General features: G+C 34.7%; 1 protein-coding gene across 1 annotated transcript in view; it reads left to right on the plus strand.

Annotated features, from left to right (window-relative positions):
• Positions 1-10,874, plus strand: part of Oatp33Ea (Organic anion transporting polypeptide 33Ea) — a 111,571-nt gene extending 100,697 nt beyond the window's left edge. Inside the window, exons 11-13 of the mRNA XM_069819182.1 lie at positions 721-824; positions 6,131-6,232; positions 10,383-10,874. Coding sequence (XP_069675283.1) covers positions 721-824; positions 6,131-6,232; positions 10,383-10,516 — 340 coding nt within the window. The 3' untranslated portion in view covers positions 10,517-10,874. The remainder of the gene's footprint in view (positions 1-720; positions 825-6,130; positions 6,233-10,382) is intronic.
• The last annotated feature ends 1,744 nt before the right edge of the window (positions 10,875-12,618 follow it).

The following is a 12,618-nucleotide window of genomic DNA, read 5'->3' on the forward strand; positions in this document are numbered from 1 at the left end:
TCCATAACACAAACCACCCTACTATAATTCAATCTGAAGTGTGTCCATGATATGTAGTGATCCGTCGTTTTTTTCATTAGATCAAAGAATAGGAGATTCAAATCCGAAGGATTAATGTTATTAATACATATAGTGAGATTTTACGTATGAGTTGATATGTCTGACGAGGCCAGAATACTTTAAATACTTTTGCCCTTGTTGTTTAGTTAACTGTCCAAAGACAGGTTGGAATCTCGTGACACCAATAAGGCATCACTCATGAGCGGGAAACGCACATGAGTAAAGTACGCGTATCTAAAATTTAACGAGATTGAATGAATGGATGGATGGGGTGAATGAGTGGATTAATTAATTAATTAATTAATACATTTTGCGTTCACAACTTCTTTATAGGCGGCCACTGAGTTTAGGTCTCAAAGCTTGCCCATTGTATCTTCCTACGCCCAGATACCTATTTACTAAGAAAATATAATTTCATGAAGGTATAATTTACAGCTGATTGAGGTTCTGGCTGATATGTAGGCCTACATTTTTTTAAGAAAGTATTAATTTGGGCTAATATGGTGTTAGAATTTTTTGTTGTACTCTATGCAAGGAATAAGCTGTTAAAATCTGCACAGTCATAGGCCTATTACTACTTCCACCCTATACTTTCATAATAATTTTGAGGAATATTGTCTCCTATACACTCAGAATATATATATATATCTCACGTTTCAGATGCGTTGCGCCAGAAGACAAGTCATTCGCTCAGGGATTAAGTGTAGTACTCGTCAGTCTTCTTGCCTTCATTCCAGGGCCCATTTTGTATGGAGCAATCATTGGTAAGTAAAAACCGATATCGTACATTGAAGCAAAAATATCAGATAAGAGTTAGATATAGAGAGTGATTCACGAGGAGTTACCGCCACTTACGAAGCTTATTTCTGAAGACATTCTGAGCAAAAATATCAGATAAGAGTTAGATATACAGGGTGATTCACGAGAAGTTACCGCCACTTACGAAGCTTATTTCTGAAGACATTCTGAGCAAAAATACCAGATAAGAGTTAGATATACAGAGTGATTCACGAGAAGTTACCGCCACTTACGAAGCTTATTTCTGAAGACATTCTGAGCAAAAATATCAGATAAAAGTTAGATATACAGGGTGATTCACGAAAGTTACCGCCACTTACGAAGCTTATTTCTGAAGACATTCTGAGCAAAAATATCAGATAAGAGTTAGATATACAGGGTGATTCACGAGAAGTTATCGCCACTTACGAAGCTTATTTCTGAAGACATTCTGAGCAAAAATATCAGATAAGAGTTAGATATACAGAGTGATTCACGAGAAGTTACCGCCACTTACGAAGCTTATTTCTGAAGACATTCTGAGCAAAAATATCAGATAAGAATTAGATATACAGGGTGATTCACGAGAAGTTACCGCCACTTACGAAGCTTATTTCTGAAGACATTCTGAGCAAAAATATCAGATAAGAGTTAGATATACAGGGTGATTCACGAGAATTTACCGCCACTTACGAAGCTTATTTGTGAAGACATTCTGAGCAAAAATATCAGATAAGAGTTAGATATACAGGGTGATTCACGAGAAGTTACCGCCACTTACGAAGCTTATTTCTGAAGACATTCTGAGCAAAAATATCAGATAAGAGTTAGATATACAGGGTGATTCACGAGAAGTTACCGCCACTTACGAAGCTTATTTCTGAAGACATTCTGAGCAAAAATATCAGATAAGAGTTAGATATACAGGGTGATTCACGAGAAGTTACCGCCACTTACGAAGCTTATTTCTGAAGACATTCTGAGCAAAAATATCAGATAAGAGTTAGATATACAGAGTGATTCACGAGAAGTTACCGCCACTTACGAAGCTTATTTCTGAAGATATTCTGAGCAAAAACTGTCACATAAACAAGGGTCCTATTCTCAATATTTTTAGAGTTACAGTAATTTCAAATTGTTAAAATAATACCTTTTGTCCTTAGTTTTAAGGGTAAAAGAATGTTACAAATGGAAAATGAACTATTCAGAAGTATACTCTCTTTAATTTACTGTATGCTGAAGCTAAAAACGTGTTGTTAATTCCTTAGTTGCTTTGTACATTTCTTTTTCAATTTTTGACTAGAAAATTACATTATTCTTACACACTTATCACAACAATATAATAATAATAACTGCCCCCCATTGGAGGTAGCCCAGGACTCAGTATACTCTCCTACATGAATTTTACAATATTAAATGTTTACATAAATTTTGTAGAAAGAAAATTAAAATAAACATATATGAATTATAAAGTGAAGAAAAGAAAAAAAATTAAACAGAGTGAATATGATGACTCAGAATTTGGCAAAGCATTTCAAAACTGAAGTTATGATGTCAGCAGTGTGTCTGTGGTAGTTCAAAAGTCTTCCTGAAGCTTTTAAAGAACTTGGGAATCACACCACGAGCTCCAATAAGAAGACCAATCACCTCAAAATCTTCAAGCTGGTATTTTGCTTTCAAGTAATCAACTGTTGGCAGATAAATGTTGATCTTTTCTTTATTGACATCCTCCGGCTGGCTACTTTCCGTTGCAATCCTTATGGTAGGATCAATTATATATCCTTTCTTGGTAGTCTGGGAATACGCTATGATGTCGATACGTCTAGAGGGGCCATTAGTAGCAAGGTAAAAGACTCCCTCTTCTACTGTCCAATACTTTTTTTTCAAAGCAGTTGCAATTAAAGATCGAACATGATGATGTCTGGCATTTCGGAGGAGTAAACCTCTGTTACACTGACCTTGGACGTGGGCAAGGGTTTCAGTCTCCGGGCAGCCATGTCTGCACCGGGATCCGTCCAAAGAGCGACCAGGTACTCCTCTAACTGCTGCTAAATTGGCATTCATTTTGAGGCAGGTTACTCATTCAGATGTAGATAGTCCAGACTTATTAAAAATCCAGGTGTTGGCTTTAGGTACTTGGCTGTACAATTCTACACCTCTGCCTCTTCCAGGCATTACTTTCCAAGATTCGAATTCTGCATTTCTTAATTCCTCTCTTAATTTCCTAGTCACAGATTTACGAAGTTCAACTGGACAAGGGAGACTTAGATGTTGACAGGAAGACCACAGGCCACACGACTTTTACAACTTAGTTCTTTACAGTTCATTTTTGCATCCTAATGTACAGTTTTAAAGAGTTTACAAAAATGATGTGATTTGTAACAATTATGATAAATGCGTAAGAAACATGGAATTTTGTAATTAAATTTTTTTTAGAGTCTGTACGAAGCAACTATGGAATTCACAACACATTTTTAGCTTCATAATACTAGCCAGTTAAGGAAATGAATAATCATTCTCTAGTTGTAATGTTCTTTCACCCTTAAAACTAAAGAAAAAATGTATTTTTTAATAACTTCAAATTAGTATAACTCTGAAAATATTGAGAATAGGACTCATGTTTATATGACATTTTTTGCTTCAAATATCTTTGAGAATATGCTCCGTAAGTGACGGTTACTCTTCGTATTTATATTGTAAAAACTGAGAAACCAATAGAAATGCATCAACTTCGGTTGTACAATCTTACAATAGATCGAGGTCCAAGTTTAAAACTGGCAAAGTACGATCATAAACTTCGACATGACTTACATCGAAAGGGAAAAAACTATCCCTGAATGAGTAATCCAGGCAAAATTTACCCACCTAATGCACAATTCGTGCTGTGAAATTGAGTGCCGACAAATCCTTAGCATGCAATTTCCACCCCACCTTCTCTTGCTGCAACAGGGTTGTCAGATTCTCTCGTCAGGAATCCTACACAGGTGATGATACTGCATACCTTAACGTTGAATTAATTCAGTTTGTAATACAACTGATTTTATTCGTTTTATGTATTTAATATAATTATATACAGACTAAACTTTCAATTTTGTTACATTTTTCTTAGACTGTAAAATTTCCTTGGAATTATTGATAAAGTTTGGAAAAATAAATAATAAATCAATCCCTAAAGAGAGTAAAGAATGAAGATATTACATAATATCTAATACATACTACATTATTATCGTTTTTATTTCAATACAACTCAGTAGGAGGCATTGACAGGATCTTGATGAAATTAATAAGGAATTAAAAAAAATTGTACATAAATTGTATTTTTCCAATCTTTTATACATTCCGGGATAAATATAACTCAATCCAGGACACACCATTAAAATCCAGACCAATCTTGTGAACCCTGAAAATCCTGAGTCATGATTAACAGCAGCATCTTACTCCGGGTGGACTCAACCTGAATTTATAATTACAATTTGTGTTGGACAAGTCCGTGGTCCAGGTGACACAGGAGGTTTCTCCGGGTACTCTAGTTGCCTTGTGACAACCTAACAATGCTTCCTGGTGCAAACGCAGTTGTAATGAAAACTATTTTACGAATAATTGGATTTAGGCCTACTCTGTTATTCTCAACTTCACATTCTGAATTTCATATTGCCTTACAGTCTTACTAATAAACCGTGTATAGTTTTTATACGAGACTTCTGCAGAGTTGGGACAGAAAACATTACTAATAAATCATGCATATGCGATGTATCTATAAGCAGTGTGTAACTATACATGAAAATTGCTTTGCAGTATGTTATAAACACGAAACCCCTCGTTTAACCGTTGTATATAGAGAAGAAAATGGCCGCCCCTCTAACAGCTGTTCGTATCGATCGTCATTTTATGATGATGGATGTCTTGTAACCACAGACAAACAAACCAAAGAGCACAGAATAATTAGACTTACAAACGAGTTATTCATTGTTTAAGTATAAGGCAGTTAAACGTCTGTATAAGAATTTTTATTAGTAAGATCGTTAGTGAATTACTATATTTGAGAAGATCTTATAATAGCACAGTCTAGTATATACAGTCGCGAAGCTCAATACGTAGTAAATATGCAAACATTAGGTAGTTGCTCACCACTAGGATCGCTAACATCGCCTCATTACAGGCAATGCAAAATAGTACCGTCACAGTCTATTGTTTCTAGCACCCTCAAAACTCAAGCTTCGTGACTATATATAGTAGACTGTGATAATGGGGTGACCAGATGTCCCGTTTTTAACGGGATTGTCTTTTTTTTTTCAGCCACTTGTCCCCTGTCCCAAGAAAAGTATGCTCGGGATGCCAAATGTCCCGTTTTTTTATTGCATTCTGTTTCCCTAAATTATTCTTAAAATAATTCGTTTTCTTTGATTTTATTTAATAATCACGTAAAACATTGATTAATTCTACACTGTTTCCATCAGATGTCACTGTAATGAATTCAATAAAGGCCATGTTAATTACAAAATGTCATTTCAAAAATGTCTCTTGTAAGGACTTTTATAGTCTCTTGAAAGAAATTCACTCATCAAAGAAATATGATGCTAATTGTACAGTTGATCTTCATGGATAATGTTAAAATAGTTCAACTTTAATATGAGGCAAATAATTTTGTTATGAAACAAGTTCAAAATACAGTAACATGGATATAACATAACATCCAAATAATCTGACGTAATTTTAAATAGATAAGTTACCGGTAACCTAATTAATCCAGACTAGTAATATAAACAATTGAGGGGCTTAGAACAAAAAGCAGGTAAGTGACATGATTAAAAAAAAATGAGGTATGTGCGTGTTGTGATAGCCCAAAAGGATGTTTCTTTGGGATAAAATCAGGTAAGTGATCACACTGTGCAGTGCTGGTATATGGGCATCATTTCACCAAACTAGTGTATAATATTCAATTGCATGTAGAACTTTAACTGTAATTTTCTCAAAACTAGGTTTCCGTCACTTACCTGCTTTTTGTTCTAAGCCCCTCAATTGTTATAATGACTTAATTCAAGTATCCATGCTACTCTATTATGTACTTGCATTATAATTATAGCCTAGTTATTGTAAACAATGTACTATTTATTACTATTTACTTTAAAATAAATAAAACTGGGCCTTATTGCTCACTGACATTATATAAACATAAGTAATAATGAATGTTTAGATAAAATATTGATTCATGTCAACTTTAATAAGTGTCCCGTTTTTTTTATTTTGGAAATCTGGTCACCTTAGCTTATAACATATCTTACTGATATTTCAGATTCTGCATGTTTAGTCTGGGACGAGACCTGTGGGAATAAAGGAAACTGCTGGCTCTACCACAAGGACAACTTTAGATTATACTTAAATGTAACTGCTGTAGGTAAGTAATTAAAAGGACATTCAAAAATAACTTAAGCACAAAGAAAACCTAGAAATACTTCTTAACGACACAGAATCATCTGCTTGACTGAGTAATTATTTACTTTTGCATGTACAGCCGGCATTGTCCTGGCTTATAACTTTCAATGTCAGTGCTGTGTGGCGACCAATATTGTTGATTAGATCACTCAATATTATTTAAATGTAACTCCATGGTCTTGAGAAGATTAACTCCATATCTAGATGAAATTATTGAAGATCATCAATGTGGTTTTAGGCATAATAGATCAACTATTGACCAGATATTTTGTATTCAACAGATAATGGAGAAAAAATGGGAGTATAAGGGTGCAGTGCATCAGTTATTCATAGATTTCAAAAAGGCATATGACTCGGTTAAGAGAGAAGTTTTATATGATATTATTGAATTTGGTATTCCCAAGAAACTAGTTTGATTAATTAAAATGTGTCTCAGTGAAACATACAGCAGAGTCCGTATAGGTCAGTTTCTGTCAGAAGCGTTTCCAATTCACTGTGGGCTAAAGCAAGGAGATGCACTATCACCTTTACTTTTTAACTTTGCTCTAGAGTATGCCATTAGGAAAGTCCAGGATAACAGAGAGGGTTTGGAATTGAACGGGTTACATCAGCTGCTTGTCTATGCGGATGACGTTAATATGTTAGGAGAAAATCCACAAACGATTAGGGAAAACACGGGAATTTTACTGGAAGGAAGTAAAGAGATAGGTTTGGAAGTAAATCCCGAAAAGACAAAGTATATGATTATGTCTCATGACCAGAATATTGTACGAAATGGAAATATAAAAATTGGAAAGTTATCTTTTGAAGAGGTGGAGAAGTTTAAATATCTTGGAGCAACAGTAACAAATATAAATGATACTCGGGAGGAAATTAAACTCAGAATAAATATGGGAAATGCCTGTTATTATTCGGTTGAGAAGCTTCTATCATCCAGTCTGCTGTCAAAAAATCTGAAAGTTAGAATTTATAAAACAGTTATATTCCCTGTTGTTCTTTATGGTTGTGAAACTTGGACTCTCACATTGAGAGAGGAGCAAAGGTTAAAGGTGTTTGAGAATAAGGTGCTTAGGAAAATATTTGGGGCTAAGAGGGATGAAGTTACAGGAGAATGGAGGAAGTTACAAAACACAGAACTGCAGGCATTGTATTCTTCACCTGACATAATTAGGAACATTAAATCCAGACGTTTGAGATGGGCAGGGCATGTAGCATGTATGGGCGAATCCAGAAATGTATATAGAGTGTTAGTTGGGAGGCCGGAGGGGAAAAAGACCTTTAGGGAGGCCGAGACGTAGATGGGAAGATAATATTAAAATGGATTTGAGGGAGGTGAGCTTTGAGGATAGAGAATGGATTAATCTTGCACAGGATAGGGACCAATGGCGGCTTATGTGAGGGCGGCAATGAACCTCCGGGTTCCTTAAAAGCCAGTAGGTAAGTAAGTAAGTAACTCCATGGTCTAAATATCGCTACCAATTGTTTTTTCTGAGAATAATTAATATGATATGAGAACACATTGACATTCCAAGAAGCAATGACCACTGCCGTTCTGTAGGATTCCAAAACTTAGCAGAAAATGAGAAGAAAATCCACAAGTAATGCAAATATAAATATCTGTACTAGAAAAATATTATTAATATACTGCTCAGAATATTAGATTTTCTCCATTTGTTTTCTAATACGCCAGTAAATGTCTGTGATATTATTAACACTCGTCTGAAATTTCGATAGCTTCGTAGTTTAGTATGTTCTGCAAGTGCATATAATATGAATCTTATTCTTTGCAGAGAACATATTTTAATTATGTATTAATTCCAATTCTGAAGAGATGCACTGCCAAACAGTCATGTCTTGGAGAGTCAAGAATAAAATTTTTATTATATAAAATTTAGCACCAAGATTTATTTTCAATACTTTTTTTTATTGCTATTTAATATTATCTGTTTGTAATTTTTCTTTATTAATAATTTTGCTTAAATATATGGTAATCACTAAAACACAAAAGATTCCCAATAGCTTCAAAATAAAAAATTATACTTTTGAAACAGTCAATCAGTTCAAATATCTTGCTTTTTTGATAGACACTTCTAATGAAATACTTAACAGACTACATAATGCAAACAGAACTTTTTATGCTGTTCACAAATTATTATCTTCCCGTTTTTTAACCAGAAATTAAAAAATCACTTTGTACAAAACACTAATCTAACCTGTACTAGTATATGGATTGGAAACATGGAGCTTAACTCAAAGGAAAAACACAAATTAATGGTTTTTGAAAACAAAGTGTTGAGGAAAATTTTTGGTCCAATTTTTTACTCACTTGAAAACAAGTGGAAAATTCAACATAATAAGGATATTCACAAACTTTATAATCAACCGTCAATTTTAGACGTAATACGGACCAGAAAATTAAATTGGGCAGGACATGTTATATGTATGGATGACTGCAGGAGTGCGAAACAAATATATATCAACATCTTTAACAACAGAAGGCCACTGGGAAGACCTCTAAGTAGATGGAAAGAAGAAATTCAGAAGGAATGCATGGAAATGGGAATTACCAACTGGGAGGAACTAGCAAAGGACAGAACAGAGTGGAAGCGTTTTGTGAAATCGACATGGAGTCGACATGCTCCATAATGCCCTTTGATTGATTGATTGAATAATTTTGCTTAATAATACGAAATCTCAGAAATAAATCTTTGTCGGATTGTGGTCCCTTCCTTTGCAAAAAGCCTTCATTTTCATTTACTCCCAATCCACAATGAGAAGGTATTCATTATAAAGCAACTATTTTTGTCTGTTTTTGTAGTAAAAAATTTTGATATAGATTTCTTTCATTCTCTTGTCTTCTGAAGTTAATGAAACAATGATCTTAATTGCAGATTTTTAATCACTAGAAAAATATACAAATTGCAATTACAATGTAGGCTATAATAAAAGATTCAAGAAATACTTTCCACAACACAGTAATGTCCAGTGGCGGCCGGTGAGGCATTCTGGTGGTGGTGCCAAAAATGAAAAAAAGGTTGTACGCAAATTACCCTAGTGAAATTGATAATCGCAGTTCACGTTTGCATATGTTAAATAAAACACATTAATTAAACCAGCTATTTTACCAGGTGTACAGCTAATAATGCATCTAGTAACAGTTACAGTAACATTTTCGAAACTAATAACGAAATTTACAGATACAGATAACAAAACTTTCACAGTATTGTTAGTCAAATACAAATAACTTTTATAACTAGTAAAATTACTGGCAAAAGCACACGAGAGAAACAGAGATATAGATAATAAACAAACACGTTTGCACTTTATTTAACAGGCCGATAAATCCAAGGCAGCGGCCTGAATAACACATGTTCATGTCCTGCACAGATCTCATGTATCGTTAACAGAAGCATCAATACTATAGCAACAGTGTAGCGATATTTAGTTGCCGCAAAATAAAACAAATAATACACAACATTAACAAACAGTTTTACATAATATGAAAAAATATTTATCTTTCTAAAAAGAACCATGACTATCTCTGCGTTCAGTATAGTTAAATGGACAATAATTTACACATTCAAATCCAAGTTATGTGCATTAGTTTTGAATTGGCAACATTACAAGATTTGGCGTGGAACTTTAACTTGTGTTTTCGTGCAAGTCTGCGGTTGATGGTTCCCTTCCTGACGTCTCCAAAAACCCTGCCATCTAGCGAAATTTCTGCATTAATATGCTCTAGCAGGTGGAATATTAACTACTGAGTCAAATTGAATTCGGCTCAAAGTCTGCCATAAGAAACGCATATAAACTAGAATCAGTAGCCTTATGTACAGTGTTATATGGATGCAGGCAGTGCCACACAGAAGTGGCTCCAACGTTCGGAAAAACGCTGCAAGAGTGCGTCCCGATCTGTGCACCTGCTCATTCAAATGAAATATGAATAAAATGTGTAGAAATAAACTATTATAACTGCTTTCTAGGATATTATTTTTTGTTTCTTTCATTGGTGGTGCCATGGCACACTGGCACTAACCCAAAAGCCGCCCCTGGTAATGTCATTGTCTCACTATGTCTCACTACTCATACCATTATCACTGCCTATGTTCCAGGTTTTACTACAGTTGGAGTGCTATTGGATATGGTGGTATGGCGCCTTGGGAGGAATTTGGATCTGTACAAAGAGACAGACATAAGTACACCAAATGAAAAAACCAGGAGGAACAGCTTTCAGCAGCTGAAGTGATAGAATTTACTGTGATAAAGTGCATTTTCATACCCATAAGTCACTGCGTAGGGTTAGTATGTAATTATTTTTTTTATTACTATGATGCAAGAGAATAACTTTTGTACAGAAAATAGAAATATCATACAGTGGTAAACCATGTAAAATCATAAAATGATACTGCCAAGTTATGTTGGTATCTTACCTTGCCATGTCACTAATGTATTAACAACTTACATTGTACAAAGATTTGCTCATACTATTCCACAGCTTGTCTCAAGGATAGATGAGATTTAAAATGGCACCTAGACTTAATATATGACAAAGTATTCTATATGTATTTTCCAAATTGTTTGAAATATACACATTATTATTATTATTATTATTATTATTATTATTATTATTATTACTAGGTTAAGAGAGAAGTTTTATATGATATTTTTATTGAATTTGGTATTCCCAAGAAACTAGTTTGATTAATTAAAATGTGTCTCAGTGAAACGTACAGCGGAGTCCGTGTAGGTCAGTTTCTGTCAGATGCGTTTCCAATTTACTGTGGGCTAAAGCAAGGAGATGCATTATCACCTTTACTTTTTAACTTTTCTCTAAAGTATGCCATTAGGAGAGTCCAGGATAACAGAGAGGGTTTGGAATTCAACGGGTTACATCAGCTGCTTGTCTATGCGGATGACGTGAATATGTTAGGAGAAAATCGACAAATGATTAGGGAAAATACGGGAATTTTACTTGAAGCAAGTAAGGAAATAGGTTAGAAAGTAAATCCCGAAAAGACAAAGTAGGCCTATATGATTATTTCTCATGACGACAATATTGTACGAAATGGAAATATAAAAATTGGAAATTTATCCTTTGAAGAGGTGGAAAAATTCAAGTACCTGGGAGCAACAGTAACAAATATAAATGATACTCGGGAGGAAATTAAACACAGAATAAATATGGGAAATGCATGTTATTATTTATTCAGTTGAGAAGCTTTTATCATCCAGTCTGTTGTCAAAAAATCTGAAAGTTAGAATTTATAAAACAGTTATATTACCAGTTGTTCTGTATGGTTGTGGAACTTCAACTCTCACTTTGAGAGAGGAACAGACATTAAGAGTGTTTGAGAATAAGGTTCTTAGGAAAATATTTTTGGTGCTAAGAGGGATGAAGTTACAGGAGAATGGAGAAAGTTACATAACGCAGAACTCCACGCATTGTATTCTTTACCTGACATAATTAGGAACATTAAATCCAGACGTTTCAGATGGGTATGGCATGTAGCACGTATGGGCGAATCCAGAAATGCATATAAAGTGTTAGTTGGGAGGCCGGCAGGAAAAAGACCTTTGGGGAGGCCGAGACGTAGATGGGAAGATAATATTAAAATGGATTTGAGGGAGGTAGGATATGATGGTAGAGACTGGATTAATCTTGCTCAGGATAGGGATCAATGGCGAGCTTATGTGAGGGCGGCAATGAACCTCCGGGTTCCTTAAAATCCAGTAAGTAATTAAGTATTATCCATGTATTGTGGGTCCCTATCACCTTGGCATGGCGCATCCTCAGGTTGCAGATAGAGGAGACAGTCTCCAGATATAGAATATATTGAATAAGGAGTGGTGGACAGTCGATAAGAGGTGGTCCTCCAGCTTGGGGATTGAGCTTGTTACGAAATCCCAACATAAGCCTCAGAATGGGTCTGATTCTTTTTAGAACTGCCTTAGTAATTATAAGATATTAAAATTTTGTGGCTTAACGGGACATGTACATGTACACTAGATGAAATTATTATAAATTTAAACTGAACTGAATTATACGTTTCATTAAAACTAGTCACTAAATTTAATATTGTTTTCCTACACTGAACTGAGAAACCAGGAAATTTACGTGTAAAGCTTTTCTCGTGGGTTTGCTGCAGGCTGGCAGGATGATCGCTCCATGTGTTAGCTCTACCAGTCTGTCCTTAACGGCCAGCAGTGACTCAGTTTATTATGTTGTGTTGTGTTTTGCAATGGTTATTTATTCATTGTGTGAACATGTACACATTTCGAAAACATAAACATAGGAAAATAAATCGTATGGCAGAACAAGGGAAAACTTTAAATGTAAATTTCGTGGCT

The sequence above is a fragment of the Periplaneta americana genome, chromosome 2, assembly GCF_040183065.1.
Source record: "Periplaneta americana isolate PAMFEO1 chromosome 2, P.americana_PAMFEO1_priV1, whole genome shotgun sequence".
Classification (NCBI taxonomy): domain Eukaryota; kingdom Metazoa; phylum Arthropoda; class Insecta; order Blattodea; family Blattidae; genus Periplaneta; species Periplaneta americana.